Here is a 16,424-nt window from a genome sequence, read left to right as displayed (position 1 = left end):
CAGGACTATCTTGGCTGCATTATTGACTGTGGCGACTTGCCTCTCAAACCCGAAGAGGTCAGCACCCTCTTCTGCAACATCGAGGACATCTATGAGTTTAACAGGTGGGTGTCTTCTTTCTTTTAAGACTCTGGTGGTCGATATGTCCGTCTGGGTGGTAGTGGTGTCTGCTGAATTTGTCTCAAACACAATGACTGGCCTGGGTTCTGGTCTGTCCCACCATGAGGGACAATGTGCAGATGTCTGCCAAGAGCGAGTGTACGCCATTTCTTATGTACTCCAGCAGACTTTCCCCTTACTGCTGAAGTTGATCTGGGATACTCTTCAGGAGACGTTTCCTCAGCATTCATCACAACTTAAGCCATTTAAAAGACATGCAGCATATGGTTTATTACACTGCAAGTTCATGCATGGTCCACCGAACCATTTAGTTAGTCTTGTTATGTGTCTGTTTCACACTGTTTATTGCAAATGACACTCTGTGTTTATTTCAGACTCGTATACATGGGCTAGCCCAGAGGTTTTCAGTTTGGTGGGTTACTGCTACTTGCAAGTCAGACACTCTGCTTTTACATAATTCTCTCTTTTTTTTAACTTTTTTTTTAACTCCACTCCACATCGTCCCCCTAATGACATTAGGCAGTGTCAAAATTGAACATGGTGCCTTACTGCCAGCTCTTGTGGGAAATTATCTTGGCTGTGTTGAAAACAGAAAATCTTAAAAACTCTCAAGTGTCCCCATGACCTTATTTATTAAAACTTCCTATAATAAAATGGCAGGACATCGCAGCTGCTTTGGGCCTCTGCTTGAGATTATATTGGTATGTAGTGAACAGAATGAGTTATTAGTTTTTAAGAAAGCCACTCTAAAAGGGATAGTTCACTCATAAATAAAAGATTTTTCTTAATTTACAGTTTGTAGTGACCACATGCTGTCAAGCTCAACAAAATGACAAAAAAGCACCTATATAAGAAGTCCATATGACTATGACCATATACACTACTTTTACAAAAGTTTTGGTCTGCAAGTTTTTTTTATTTATTAATATTATTATTATTTATCTCTAAATGTTTTTTTTTTCTGCTCTTTTTTTTGTTGTTGTTGTATGTTTAAAGTGCCGTATACTCACCAAGGCTGCAATTCTGTTTTCTATTCGATTATATTTTAAAATGCTATGTATTTCGGTAATGGTAAAGCTGAATTTTCAGCAATCATTACTCCAGTCTTCAGTTTCAAATGATCCTCCAGAAACCATTCTGATATGCTGATTTGCTGCTTGAAATACATTTATTATTATTATGAATGTTTAACAGTTTTGTTGATTAAAATTTTGGGAACTGTGATATATAGTTTTTTTTATTGTTGTAGTGGTTTGCTTTGTATTATTTAATGAGTAGAAAGTTCAAAAGAAGTTTGAAACAAATTCTTTTAAAAACATAAATATTTTGTAGTATGCAAATATATTTTAATATCACTTTGATCAAATTAATGTGTCCTTGCTGAATTTAAATATTAATTCATTTTTATAAAAAAAAAATCCCCCAAAAAACATTTATTTGAAAATAGAAATATTTTGAAACATTGGAAATATCTTTACAGCGACTTTATCAAATTATAATGTTTCCTTGTTAAATTAAAGTATTCATTCCTTTGTAAAAAAAATGCCATATATTCGAACAGTAGTGTATATATATCCCAATTCATCTGAAGCCACATGTTATATTTACATGATTAATAGACTGAAATTTAAGTCACTCTGAAATCAAATCATTTATTTAACTCAGCACACAGCTCTCAAATCATATGATAATGAATGATGGCTGAAATTTGGTCTGTTCATCCCACAAAGCTTTGTGTTTATGGAAAACCGGGAGTTGGAAATTATTCAATATTTCTCTGATTGTGTTTGGAGAAAGAATAACAGCATGTGGGTTTGGAACGGCAATGATGGTGAGTAAATGATGACAGAATTTTCATTTGTGAGTGAACAACCACTTTAAATCAGCTCTTTAGTTGTTAAGACTATAAAATGAATGACTGGCCTTGTTTTTTCCTCCCTTTCTTAGATTTTAAAGACACAAAAGCTCTCTCTTAGTCAGTTCTTACTCTTAAAAGTCTTCTGCTCATCGCTGTGGAATGTAGCCCTGTATGCAGACTTGTTTCTGTTGAGTCTACTTTCTTGGCAACGGTCAGAGCTTTAGGACACATACAGATGTCATTTTCCTCTTAGCCAAAGCAGCCGGGCTCTGAGGTAGAGCTCCAGCCCCTGTGGTGAACGAACAACACAAGACCTGTCAGAAAGTGAGGGTGCAGCCAAGCGAGCTATGCATCCTGGGACAGCAGACAGGACTTATTTTGTTCCCACTGACATCTGTCCAGTTATAGTGAAGCATTGTAAATTGTGCTTTTCACTGGAAAGCTGCGTTTGTCTTGTGCAGTGACTTCAACAGAACTGGCTGTTTTTGCTGGCTTGGGAATCTTCTCTATAAAACATCCCACTGCTGACTCATTCTTGTGTCTTGCAAAGGTTTCTTTAAACCTTCTCATCAGTTCATATTGTTCTATAGGTTTATTTTCGCACTTGTAATCGCACCCATTCCGGTGGCTTTTAATGGGCGTTAAAAATCAAGGATCAGCCACATTGCACACTAGTGCCATCAGTGACTCTTTAGGATAGACCTTTTTTTTTTAAAGCCATACATAATGGGTCATAAAAGATTAATAAAAATGGGACACCCCATAGTATCATGTAGCAAATACACATCAAGTGTACAATTTCAGACAGGACCACTGAGAGACACATTTAACAGATTTCCTCCATTAAGTGAGATTTATGTCCTCTTATGGGGTCTCGGTCTGTCACCATACCATGCTTTGATCTAATACACCTCAACGCTGAGAGTAAGGAGTATTAGTTTCTTAATAAAGACAAATCTGGTTTTCCCTAAAGCACACATCTCACTATCCTCGTGTCTGCTCACTGTCTGCTTTGATCTTATTTGAGAGAAATGATGGGGCTAGATTTGCCTTGAGGATTTGTAAATTACGTAAAAAAGAAGAATGACTGTGTGAATTTTCCCCATCATAGGATGCTGTGTCTCCAGCAAAAATAGAGGCTCGACTGCTGTGGGAAATACGAGCTAGATGAAAGGAACCGTAATGCAGTGAACTTCTGTTTGTTATACACACCGTGTTAATGGATGACTGGTGGGAGGAGTAAGACAAAAGGAATGGATGAGATGAGGAGGACAGTATGAATCGAGACAAGACGACAACTTATGAGTTGAGTCCAAAAAACGGGAAGGGTGAAGTGAAGCTGAATGGGACAAAGGGAATTGCGTTTTTTACATTCATGGCCTCCCGCAGGTTAACTCCCTGTTTCTGGTTATAACTCCTGAAAATGGACAAGTGAGGCTTCTTCAAAAAAAAAAATTGCCTGGTTTTTTATTGTAGTCTGTTGTATGGTTTTGCAACATGGTTTGGTATCCAATTCTGACACGTCAAATAACCAATCTGATGTCTTGATGTATTAAATCTCTCATCTTACCTCAAATAATATCACACGCTCTTAAAAATTTATTTGTGTGTATTGTATCTGGCAAAGAGGAACCTAGGAAAGTATTTAGCATGAATGTAGCACACATATTTCAAGTCTCAAACTATTGGTCCGCCAACACTTTGCTGGGATTTGAGTGAAGGGGCCAAAACCTCACAAGATTTGCCAAGATCTAATTGAATCCAACTTATTTACTACAGTTCGGACAAGAAATCAGATACTTGTGGCTTTCAATCAACAGTAAGATCTTTATTGTTTTACAGTTCTAAATTACGAAATTATGTTGTTATTATGCTCAAGACAATCAAGTCATCATTCAGGAACATCCCATCCCTACAGGCACCTCGAACACCAAGCTCTTTGGACAATCCAAGAATGCATGCATGAACTCAATTCAAGTTTCTTTATAACCACAGTGGAGGCCCCCTGCCACAAAGGTCAGCCACTAAATGAATTTTGTCTTCAGAGGGGTAGCGAGGATGATGAAGGCTGGAGTGCTGCGGTTTCCTTCCGTACTTTTCCCCTCAGCCACATGAAGGGAAGTCCATAGTGTTTAGAAAGCGTTACGTTGTTTTCTTTCAACGATATGGAAGGAAGGGTTCTCTCGAGACTGACCAGCCTGGCGGTTTGGGGGGCTCTTGGGAATGACTGTAGTTTTGCTAATGGACTGAAATACGGCATACCTGGTCGAGCTGTCATATAGCTTTCATTCAAAACTCACACTCGGTTGAAAAAGTCCCACCGGACACAAGAGATCATATCAGCTCCATAACACTGAGGGGAAATCCGTTTGATTCCATCTCATGTTTGAGTTACAATAGAGATTTTTTCACTAAACCAAGCCAAGCTTCCTTTATTGCCTTAAAGACACGGTAACTGATCGATATAATTAAACATATAAATTAAACCTATATAATTAAACATTTATGTTTTTCATTTATTTACTACCTGAAGTGCCTTTTCCCCACTGCATTCTGCATTCCCCAAATGCAGAAATACTGTGTAGAAAGGTTTTCATTTTTGACTGTGTGGATATTGGGGTATGTTTGGAGGAAATGGAGCCAAAATGAGATCTTTCCCATCTGTGTGCATTTAAGCAACAGTTTGTTCTAAATGATGAAAAAGAAATCAATGCTATTTGGAAAACGCAGGCTGGAATTGGAGCCCATTCCTGTCAAGAGTGTCCTCTTGAAACTCCAGTCCAGATGTTTGCTCAAAAAGGGAATAAGTCTCATGTCAGAAAACTGGTCTTCATATGCCACTCATAATTTTTCAGCTTGCAAATGCTTTTGTGAGAATATGTGAGTAATATATGTGTTATGCACCAAAACTCACTAGAATATATATATATATATATATATATATATATAATTTGTATTTTATATTTTTTACAGTGAGCTTTTGGAAGATCTTGAACGTAGTCCACATGCAGCGGCCATAGCAGAGTGCTTTGTGGAGAGGGTAAGCACATGACTATGTAAAATATACATCCTGTTCCTTCCACACAATACACACATCTCAAGACAAGGAGATTGTGTTTTAATGCACGCCATTCTAGGAGTTTTGTCTAAGGAAAATCCAGTTTTGTTCATTTGAAATGTTGGGCCCTCGCTTAGCGGTATGGCAGAAGCACACAGGTATGTTTTGGCCAAAAAAAAACAAACAGATGGACTCTCTAAATCTAAACACATCAGTAAACCGGGTTAAATTTTAAACACATGCACACGTCAGCTAAGTGCATTTGCAGACACTTTTAGCGTTCTTGTCTCCACACCACAATGACACAACAATGAGCAGACTAGGCTGGAATGGGAACCAGACAAGGGCATCATTGTTTGGAGTGCTAGAGAGGTTAAATGTGCTCATGGCTCTTTCTGCAAAGAAAATCAGACTATACCTTTAAATCGCTTGAGGCTGTGTCTCAAAACCCAGTATTTACCTCCTGCTGAAACAGCCACTGTTAGGATCAATTAGCACTGGTCTAGGAAGCAGAGAGTACATTCGATTAAGCCATTACCGGGGGGTTATTTTGAGGGTTTAGCTCAATTTAACCATTTCTAATGTTGCAGAGTCTCACAGTCAAGTTTTTTTCCCCATAATCTCTGCAACACCAAAAAACTTTTTCTAAATCAAGCAGTGCCTCTAGACTTGATAATCAGGCTCTAAATACAGCACATACAGTATTAGATGTGTTTACATGCTCGTACAGATGTAGTCCAGTGATTGTTACTCTGCATCTGGTCAGATCTGGGTGTATTGGCCATTGCCAGAGCAGATGATGGGGTTCACTTGATTGGCTTGTTCTGGTACTGCTTCTATTTTTGGTACACAAACATTAAGTGGAAAAATCTCACACATACTGCCAACTGAATGCCACTCTAGATTGTGCCATTTTTAAACTGACTGATATATTTTTGTCTGGATTCATAACCCTGAACTCGTTGTATATTTTTTGATGTCCATAGTTAGTGGTGTACTTTTGTTAATAGAATGAAATGTATTGAGAATCTTTGGAATCACTGTAACAATTTATGATGTTGTTTTTTTGGTTTTAGAGTGAAGCTTTTGACATTTATACCATATACTGCATGAATTACCCCAAGTAAGTGAATAATATTTCTAATTTTGATATGATGTATTTAAAAAAATGTGTGTGTGTGTAAAATAAATGAATAATTTTATAATAATTATTATTATTTTTATTATTATTTATTAAGATTTAACAAAAATGACAGTAAAGACATTTACAATGTATTTCTGATTTTTTTTATGATGCTGAAAATTAATGAATTATAAATGAATAATCAATAAATGACATTTTGAAATACATTCAAATAATATGCAATAATATTTCAGAATATCCTAGATTAATTATACATTTTTCTATATTTATATATAACATTTTGATCTGCTGAAAGTTAAAAATATTAATTGCCCCGCATATATCCCTGAAAACTTGCATAGTGCATAGTGATACAATGTTGCATTTTTGTGGACAATATCATTAGAATCATGTGGTGTAAATCAATCACAGTTATGTATAGTCATGTAAGATATTTTTGATGAATGTCATGTGGTTTCAATTAGTCTGTGTTAGATATGTCTAGTAGAAAAATTAGATGTATATCAGAGGCAGAAATGCTTGGGTAATGACTTCTTGGAAATACTTTTCAGCTCCTCTCTTAGTTTTCAATGGGCCTCTGGTACAGTAGCAGCAGATGTGCTGCTAGAGGTGATTCTGAGCCACCTTTACAGATTTAGTTGTTGCTTATTAATACAATAACTATGCAGTTATTAAAATAATTTGTATTATACATATTTTACATGGCTGTTCTTTTACATGCATCAAATGGTAGTGAAACACAGAGTTACAGCAAGAACAAAATACACTTTTGTTTGAAATTGGAAGAAACTGGAGGTTACACAAAAACATAAATACTTTTGAATTGTATTTAGCATTTACTGTAGATGTGTGGTTAGTGCATTTGTAGATTTACATGGCCCTCAGCTGAATGCATTACCACAGGATAAGATGAAGTGCTGTCAGGCAAAGCTGACAAACGGATAAGTCTCCCAGTACCACCCTGCTTAAATGTCTTCCTCCCTGTATCCATCCAGCTCAGTAACAGTCCTGCGGGACTGCATGAAGAACGAGAGCCTGGTGCGCTTCTTCCACGAAAGGCAGGCCACTCTGTGTCACTCATTGCCTCTAGAGACTTACCTGCTGAAACCAGTCCAAAGAATTCTTAAATATCACCTCCTGCTGCAGGTCAGTGGAGTACAATGCTTTGACAGTAATACCAATTTTAGATCTTATGGTCTTGCTATGGCATCTACTAGCATGGGCAAATGGAGCCATGCTAGTAAACACTGAAACGGATGTTAAAGGATTAGTTCACTTCCAGAATAAATATTTACTTATCAATTACTCATCACCATGTCATCTGAGATCTTCATGCCTTTCTATCTTCAGTCGCAAAGAAATTACAGTTTTTTTGAGGAAAATGTTCCAGGATTTTTCTCTGCATAATGGACTTCAGTGGGAAACAACGGGCTGAAGGTCCAAATTGCAGTTTCAGTGTGGCTACACGATCACAGTTGAAGGAATATGAAATGGTAAAATGACAATGTCGGTTTTTTGCCCTACCCTACTTTTCTGAACCGGAGTACACAGAGGAAGAGCTAATCGCACTTGACCTTTCCAACGCGATTACATTACATAATACGTGAAGACCTGCATGTGCAAGCAGAGCTAGAGCAAGATGAACATTTGTGGTTAAAAAGTATAAAAATGGTTATTGTTTTTAAGAAAATGACCAATGGTTTGACTAGATAAGACCCTTATTCCTCGACCGGGATCGTGTAGAGCCCTTGGAAGCTTTATCAGTTTGGTAACTGTGAAGTCGACTCTACGGACAAAAATCCTGGGATATTTTCCTCAAAAACCTACATTTCTTTTCAACTGAAGAAAGAAAGATCATCTTGGATAGCATGAGGGTGAGAACTAGTGATAGGAAACCAAGGCTTTCTGAACCATTTGAGGCTTTCATGAAATTGTGCAAAAAAATTGTTCATTACTCGAAGCTTTTGACATCGTGCACATTAGCGACATCTAGTGGTCAGACTTGGTTTCTCCGCCAGATCTAACAAAACATCGTGGAGCAAAGTTTTGAATCTCTGCCAAATCATGTCATGCATAGTCCGTTCAACGGATTCACATATTAATCAATAATATAAAATACACAAGTGTGTGATTATAATTAATAATTGAGTATTAGCAAAAATACTCTATTAGTTGGTGTGCTTGACTGGCCAAACTCACCAGACCTGAACCCCAGAGAGAATCTATGGGCTATTGTCAAGAGGAAAATGAGGAACAAGAGACCAAACAATGCAGAAGAGCTGAAGGCCACTTTCAAAGAAACTTGGGCTTCCAGACCACCTCAGCAGTGCCACAAACAGATCACCTCCATGCCACACTGAATTGAGGAAATAATTAAAGCAAAAGGAGCCTCTACCGAGTATTGAGTACATGTACAGTAAATTAACATACTTTCCAGAAGGCCAACAATTCACTAAAAATCTTTTTTATTGGTCTTATGAAGTATTCTAATTTGTTGAGATAGTGAATAGGTGGGTCTTTGTAAAATGTGAGACAAAATCATCACAATTAAAAGAAACAAAAACTTAAACTACTTCAGTCTCTCTGTATTTTATTTATTTAATACACAAGTTTCACAATTTGAGTTGAATCACTGAAATGAACTTTTCCACAACATTATAGTCTATTGAGATGCACCTGTAGAATATGATAAAATGCAATAGAGGTGTGAGATGCATTCAGTTTCTGTCTGGTGTTGAGGTTATTCTAAACTATTCCACTGAATCCCAAATAACAACCAAGTCAATGTAAATTCGAACACAAGAGTCATGCAAAAAGCCGATTTTTTTAAAACCAGCTGTCCCGACCTTTCGATACTGCATGGCGTTTCATCCATCACGTGGTATTGTTATTTCTATACAAGCATCGGCACAGTGTGTGATACATTAGTGCTTTGAAAACTGCCTCGGAGCATCTGAGCCTCTGTATCAATTGTCCCATCAGTAATGAGTATATTATCAGGAAAATGGCAGTGTTGAGTACTCGAGACTCGGACTCGGTCTTGGACTCGGTCTCGAGACCGTATTTTAATGGTCTCGGTCTTGTCATGGACTCGTGTGCATTTTGACTCGGTATTGACTCGGACTCGAACATATTAGGAATCGGACTTATGCCCGAGTCCACTCGAGTCCCAATCAAAATATGTCATGATTATTACTGTATGTTAATGTTTCTTTAAATTGATGATTGATACATCCAATGACTGGTGGTTTTCTTGTGACGTGAGACGTTAGGCCAGCGACACACTGGATGCGTGGCGCAAGCGTCTCAGCTGCGTGGCGTGTCTGTTTTTAATTCGGCTCCCATGTTAACAGGTTAGAGCTTGCAGACTGCCTGCGTGAGACGCGCATCCCAGGCGCAGCTCGAGCCGCGCGGAAAATGCGTGCATGCTAGAAATAGAACCGACGCCTATTTTCACGCGAACACGCACGTGTTGGAAGCGTTTCCAGGCAAAATAAACTAGGAAAATATGTTTATATGCCATTTGTGTCATTATGTACACACATACATATGAATTCATAACATTTTGATATTTGAAAGTCTATAGGTTGGCATAAATTCAGATATAAATGTAATTAAAAAATAAATAAATAAATAATTATCGATTTTCAAATATTGCACCTGTCAAACATACTCTATTTTGCAAGAGCCTGGTTTTTCGGCGGCCTCTCTCTATGTCACCTATAGCAGAAGCAGCGCGCCAGCGCCGCATCAGACACGCTTCTGGTGTGTAAAGACACAGAAACGCGAAGCAGCCACCACGCTTCTAGCACGCAGCAGAGACGCCACGCAGCCAGTGTGTCACCGGCCTTAAAGGAACACTCCACCGTTTTTTGAAATAGGGCTTATTCACATTATTTCCTACATTTAGATAGGTGGGCAAATGCATTTTTGTGTCAGTGCATGCATTGTTTTAGTTTGACTGGGTCGGCGTTAGCTTAGCTTAGCACAATGAATGGAATCCTTTGTTGCCAGCTAGCATGGCCTGAGTAAAAGTGATCAAAAAAATAAAAAAAACCCACCTAATTCCTTCTTGTGGCGTGCGTATTCACAACGAGTACAAATAGCGATCCAGATTAACACTAGGCGATTTCCTAGGCAGATATTGACTTGGGACTATATTATGGGGAAGCACAGAAGAAAGCACTGCTACTTCGGCGCAGAGAATCACGCAACACATGAAAACATCAACTCTATGTGAATACAGGTATAATATGGGTCGATCTATACATGCGTCATGATTAAAATAATCACTTACTCTGTGGACAGCTGTCCATTTGGTCCATTCGGCGTGGGGCGTTTTTTCCAGTTCACTTTGTCACACCGGAAAAAAAAAATAGAGTACTGCAGAATGGATCAGCGCCGTGAAATCCTCTGTAGATGTGATACAACTTCGGGCACGCTCATCTTGATCTGACGTGTTGAGCCTGGTCATCAATGGGAAAAACATGTCCCACTCTCTACAGCACAGACACTCTATTTCCGTCGGCATAGATTGGCATATTCCCCCACATTCACACCACCAGTTCATGTTGGCTCTCATCTTCACGTCCTCAGGCTGTTGAGCGATCGCAACTAATACACGCGCATATAAATTTCACTCGCGGCTGGCTTGACGGTGTTTTTCTGAAGTGCGGCTGGCTTGACCGCAGTCTCCTACTGTCGTTCTATTTCCAAAGCACGCAGCTCGTCTTCTGTAAACTCTGGTTCAAATAGGTATGGTTCTGGTTCTTGACTGTCTGAGAAGTCACCCTCTTCGTCTCTCTCAAAATCAGCCATGTTCATCGCTAGAGTTGGGTCCGAGTCCACCTTTGTCGAGTACGAGTCAAGACCAAGTCCACAAACATCGAGTCCAAGTCCGAGTCCGAGTCCAAAAGGGGCCGAGTTGGACTCAAGTCCGAGTTCTTAAAGGCCGAGTCCGAGTCGAGTCCGCCCGAGTCCAGAAAGTAATTAAATTAAAAAAGATTATAAATTGGTATTGTACATTTTTACATTCTATTAATATTTTAACCTTTCAACCCATTAAACCAATGGCAATATAAAAATGTAATAGAAAAATACCACTGTTACATCTAGTCATTGCCATTGAACATTTTTATTTTATATCAACAGAACTAGTTTCCTATCAAAAAAGGTTTCAAAGGTTTTATTGTATTACAAGTGCATGAAAATACAAATGAACCTATTTTATTATTGTATCACACTATATTGTCCTCCAGTTAAAGATGACATTTCAGTTATTTAATGCCTCTCCCCCACATTTGACAGAGGTAAAGTGCAGCCAATGAGGAGATCGTTAATGATGACATTATGAATTTCTTGTTGCCTTGGAGAACTTGCATCATAAAGTTGCATTGCTTGTTTGGTCAGTTCTGGTCTTGCAAATCCTGCAATGCTGAGCTGAGCAGCATCTGTTGGTTGCTGCTGCTGTCTCTGGTACTCGGTTGCATCGGTTTTCGGATCACCAGTACACTGAACCGAAAACCGTTTCTTTCGGAGGCGTCCGATTTGAGAACCGATGAACTGATGATACTGCGCATGTGTGTCATTTTTCAAGTATTTTGTTAAACATCGGAAAGTGTGATAAAACTATATATATATAAATATATATATATATATATATATATATATATATATATATATATGTTTTTTTTTTTAAGATAGGGGCTACATGTTTCTAATCTGTATATTGTAGATTATGTATGGGCCAAAGGGGTTTTCAGGGAAGTTGGACAATGATTAAGACTCTAAAGACTCCATGTTTAATATGAATAAGGGATGATTTATGAAATATCTGTACTGTATTTATAGTTAATGATGACAGATTCACAAACTGAGTTTGTAGTAAACAGAACATGGACACGAGTAGAGCAGCTGATGATACTGAACTGCAGCACGTGCCGGTGTCCTGACATTTTATCCTACCCTGTCAGATTTTCCTACCCGGGTTTTGAGCGATTCTCGTTCTCGAGTCAAGAACCGGTTGTATCAGTTTTCAGATCATCAGTAAACTGAACCGAAAACCGTTTCTTTCGGACGCGTCCGATTCGAGAACCGAGGAGCTGATGATACTGCGCAGTCGTGATTCAGCATGAAGCCGAATGACTCACAGCGCGTCTGAACCGAACTGATTCTTTTGGTGATTGATTCTGAACTGATTTTGTGCTAATGTAATGAGTGCGGGTAAACCGAGGGCTTGAAGGAAGGGCAATCTGACGAAACGTAAGTTAATTTAATAACAAATACATCGCAATGGATTATGTATCCGGTGAACTGTTTTTTTTTTTTTTTCAACCGGTTTATTGAATCAAACCGTCCGAAAGAACCGGTTCGCGGAAAAGAATCGAACTTCCCATCACTAAATTGATATTCAGTGAGTGGTGCGTGTGTTTCGTCTGCAAGCAGGAGACTTCTGCCTGCCGGTGTGGTGCAGTAAAATGACAGAAGGGGAGACATTCATTAATTTATCATTTCAATTTTATGCTGGTTTTATTGTTACACGTGACGCGGACTCGACTGTACTCGGAATATTTTCCGAGTCCAAAATGTTCAAGTCCGTGTCAAGTCCGAGTACAAATTCACCCGAGTGCGTGACAAGTCCGAGTTCATTCAAAATTGGACTCGAGTCCGGACTCGAGTCCGAGTCCAAGTTCGAGTACCCCAACTCTATTCATCGCCATTCGTGTACTGTAAGGAAAATAGCCAGGCAGCTACTATTCACGCCGGTATGTTGACGGAAGTCGTGGGATTTCATGTATTGCGTGATATCTCTGCGCCGAAGTAGCAGTGCTTCGCCTAAGCAGCAGTGCTTCACCTGTGCTTCCCCATAATATAGTCCCAAGCCAATATCTGCCTATGAAATCGCCTAGTGTTAATCTGGATCGCTATTTGTACTCGTTGTGAATACGCGGGCCACAAGAAGTAATTAGGTGTTTTTTTTTTATTTTTTTGATGACTTTTACTCAGGCCATGCTAGCTGGCAACAAAGGATTCCATTCATTGTGCTAAGCTAAGCTAACGCAGACCCAGTCAAACTAAAACAATGCATGCACTGACACAAAAATGCATTTGCCCACCTATCTAAATGTAGGAAATAATGTGAATAAGCCCTATTTCAAAAAACGGTGGAGTGTTCCTTTAAGTTACCCTCCTGCCATCCGCCTGTAGTGATCCCGCTTTCCAGAAAGCCACATTGCTACATTATTTCTCTCAACTGTGTTATTTTTACAAAGTAGGACAAAATGGTCACAGAAAAAAACAAATATTGTTTAATTAAATTATATAATGAATACAGACACAGACTGACTGTCTCAACACTAATCATCTCCCCCCAAAAACATGTCTGACAGAATGCATTGAACTTATATGGCATTTCATCCAGCTTTCTTCCCCTGGCACATACACACTTTTGCATGAAATTTTCCTGGACAGTCAGTCGGCTCTTGTGTGTATGCCCTCCGTAACTAAAAAAAACTTCGACTAGTGTGTATTTTACCCTGCATTAAAACCCACCATCCAGTGAAATTAGCATTAGATTATCCGTTGCTGTTACAGAAAGTGATAAAATGGTAACTTTTGTCAGTCCCTGATTCCTCTGCACCAATAGAGAGAGTTTTTAGTTGGGGTGGATTGATCATGAGACAACATCGTGCTTGGTTGGGTAGCAGGATGGTCTCCTCACTTAATTTTTTGAAAAGTAATTATGCCCATCTTTAATCTTCACAACATCTAAAGTGCACATAATCCAAGACATTTTCAGGCTATTAGCAGTCATTAGTTAAGCTTCAGGGTTAAAAGTTATGTAAAAGCTGTTACAGTTGAACATTTACAAGTATAGTGGTACAGTAATGTTACTTGTACTAGAAGTGTTATGTGGAATTACAATATAGAGTCGTACAGTAATGTTATGTGTACTAGAAAGGTTATATGGATGTGTATAGTGGTACAACGATGTTATGTGAAAATGAGCACTTAATATTGACAAGTAACAATTCATAATTCTAATAAAATTACCTTTACACCACATACTATGTGGCCCTTTTACCCTTTATTGTTTCCATCATACATTTTACATACTCTTGAAGATTTCTTTAGGTCTTGTCTCAGACCCAATCTCTCTGGTCTCGGTCTTGACTCGGACTCGACCCTTTCTGAAATCGGTCTTGACTCGGACTCGACCCTTTCTGGACTCGATCTGGACTCGGACTCGAATGAGCCGGTCTCGACTACAACACTGGAAAATGGAACTTGAAATTGAACTAATCCTCTAACTGTGGTCCTTTAACGATACAGTTTATCTGTTGTCGCCCCCTTGTGGTAGGAACTATCCAAACACTTTGATAAAAGTGATCCAGGGTATGAGGTAGTCGAAGATGCCATTATAACCATGACAGCAGTTGCCTGGTACATCAATGACATGAAGAGGAAACAGGAACATGCAGTCAGACTGCAGGTAATTCCAGGAATCAAAACTAATCATATGTAACTAATCGATTTTGATGTATTTAATTCTGTTGCAAATGTTACTTCTTGTTTTTTTTTTGTTTTTTTTTAAGGAGATTGAGAGCTTGTTGCTGAACTGGACAGGGCCTGATCTCAGTGGTTTTGGAGAGCTGGTACTTGAAGGTTGCTTCCGGGTTCAGCGTGTGAAAAAGGAAAGAGCTTTCTTTCTTTTTGACAGAATGCTTCTCATTGCCAAGAAGAGGTTGGATCATTTCATATACAGCACTCACATCTTTGTAAGTCATCATCATTTGTAATCAGATCTTAGTTTTCTTTCTAAATCTACTGTATATCTACAGTAGGCATGAAGCATTTGGGATATGCAAGCCTCATGTTTTTCTCTTCCTCCATCTCATTTTCAAGTGCTGTAATCTGCTCTTAGTGGAAAACATGAAGGATCCCCTCTGTTTTAAGGTGTCTGACCAAACAATCCCAAAACAACAGCACATTGTTCAGGTAAAAAAATCTATATTTAAAATGCACAACAGACAGACATAACTTCATTACTGAACCCTTTTGTAGATGCATTACTTGGCATTTGTTTCTAACCACTGATTAAAAGTAATGAAAAGACACTTTTTTTTGTAATGTCTGTTGCTAAAAACCTTACTATACTTCGCTGTAGGCTAAAAACCAGGAGGAGAAGCGGCTGTGGCTGCATTACCTCAAAAGGATGATAGTGGAAAACCATCCTGCATCCTTACCCCAAAAAGTAAGAGTTTTTTATAGGTCAAATATAACGTGCAGTCAAAAAAAACGGACCAACGTTTTTTTTTAGATGTGAACTCACATTCACTTGAAGTTATACATAGTTCACATAGTTATACATAGTTCACAGAACGACACCAGAGCACTAAATATTTATTTATAACATGTTTTCCAGGCAAGGCAGGTTCTTGGTGACAACTTCTGTCAGTGTAAGTATTCTTTGCATTCTTGTCGTTTTGAACGATTGCCTGTGGCAATGAGTGTGACTCGCTGTGGAGTATTCATGTTATGTACCATACTTAGCCCCACAGTTTGATCTGGAACCGATAAGAAAACCAATGCCTTCTCCACGACTGGATGATGTTCATAACTACCACAGAGGAAGAAGGCAATCAGGTCTGGCATGTAGTGTTCATTAGAATACCTTAAAATACCAGCCTGCAATAATTCAAATACTCATAAAAGTGAACTTCATAACTCCTGACAGAGCCGCCAGAGTTCATCTACACCCCAGAGAAAGCCAAGAAAAGCCTCCCCCTCCTCCTAGAGGGTAACCTGCCATACAAGCGTGGGAGGAGACAGTCTGGTGAATATAATCTAATCTCAGATTTTTAAAATGGGCATAAAATGAAGGTCCTAAATTTCCTCTTAAGTTTCTAAAGTTCAAAGTCTAAAATCTAATCTTTATGTGCATCAAGCTCCTGCCAAAGATATAGAAGCTGCATTCCAGCAAAGTGGTGAGTGTAGACTTGAATTGTATGTTATCTTGGTGTTCTTTCATCAGTAATGATATTGTTTAAGAAGGGAATGTGGAAAAAGTAAACATTTTAAAACACTTAAAATTTTTTTCTTTTTTTCTTTTTCCAATCTGCCATGGCTTCACTGCTCCTGCAATTCAGGTTCTTTAAAGGTGTGAGACAATTTTATTTTCTTCAATGAAACATAATATATTATACATTTTTGCAACATAATGCAACCTTGAATCAATATGTTTT

The 16,424-nt window shown here is 38.5% G+C and overlaps 1 protein-coding gene across 2 annotated transcripts in view; it reads left to right on the top strand.

Moving 5' to 3' along the window:
* The window catches only part of LOC128029276 (pleckstrin homology domain-containing family G member 2), a 43,489-nt gene that overhangs the window by 26,831 nt on the left and 234 nt on the right, over positions 1–16,424 (top strand). For both annotated transcript variants that reach the window (XM_052616957.1, XM_052616958.1), the window contains 12 exons: positions 4–104; positions 4,952–5,018; positions 6,113–6,159; positions 7,176–7,326; positions 14,540–14,671; positions 14,775–14,957; positions 15,085–15,177; positions 15,347–15,433; positions 15,605–15,638; positions 15,733–15,825; positions 15,917–16,015; positions 16,128–16,339. In XM_052616957.1, the coding sequence (XP_052472917.1) occupies positions 4–104; positions 4,952–5,018; positions 6,113–6,159; positions 7,176–7,326; positions 14,540–14,671; positions 14,775–14,957; positions 15,085–15,177; positions 15,347–15,433; positions 15,605–15,638; positions 15,733–15,825; positions 15,917–16,015; positions 16,128–16,216 (1,176 nt within the window). In that variant the 3' untranslated portion in view covers positions 16,217–16,339. The remainder of the gene's footprint in view (positions 1–3; positions 105–4,951; positions 5,019–6,112; positions 6,160–7,175; positions 7,327–14,539; positions 14,672–14,774; positions 14,958–15,084; positions 15,178–15,346; positions 15,434–15,604; positions 15,639–15,732; positions 15,826–15,916; positions 16,016–16,127; positions 16,340–16,424) is intronic.

This window comes from Carassius gibelio, chromosome A15 (genome assembly GCF_023724105.1).
Source record: "Carassius gibelio isolate Cgi1373 ecotype wild population from Czech Republic chromosome A15, carGib1.2-hapl.c, whole genome shotgun sequence".
NCBI classification, from domain to species: Eukaryota; Metazoa; Chordata; class Actinopteri; order Cypriniformes; family Cyprinidae; genus Carassius; species Carassius gibelio.
Note: the sequence above shows the minus strand (reverse complement) of the source record. Positions and strands in the feature narration are given on the sequence as shown.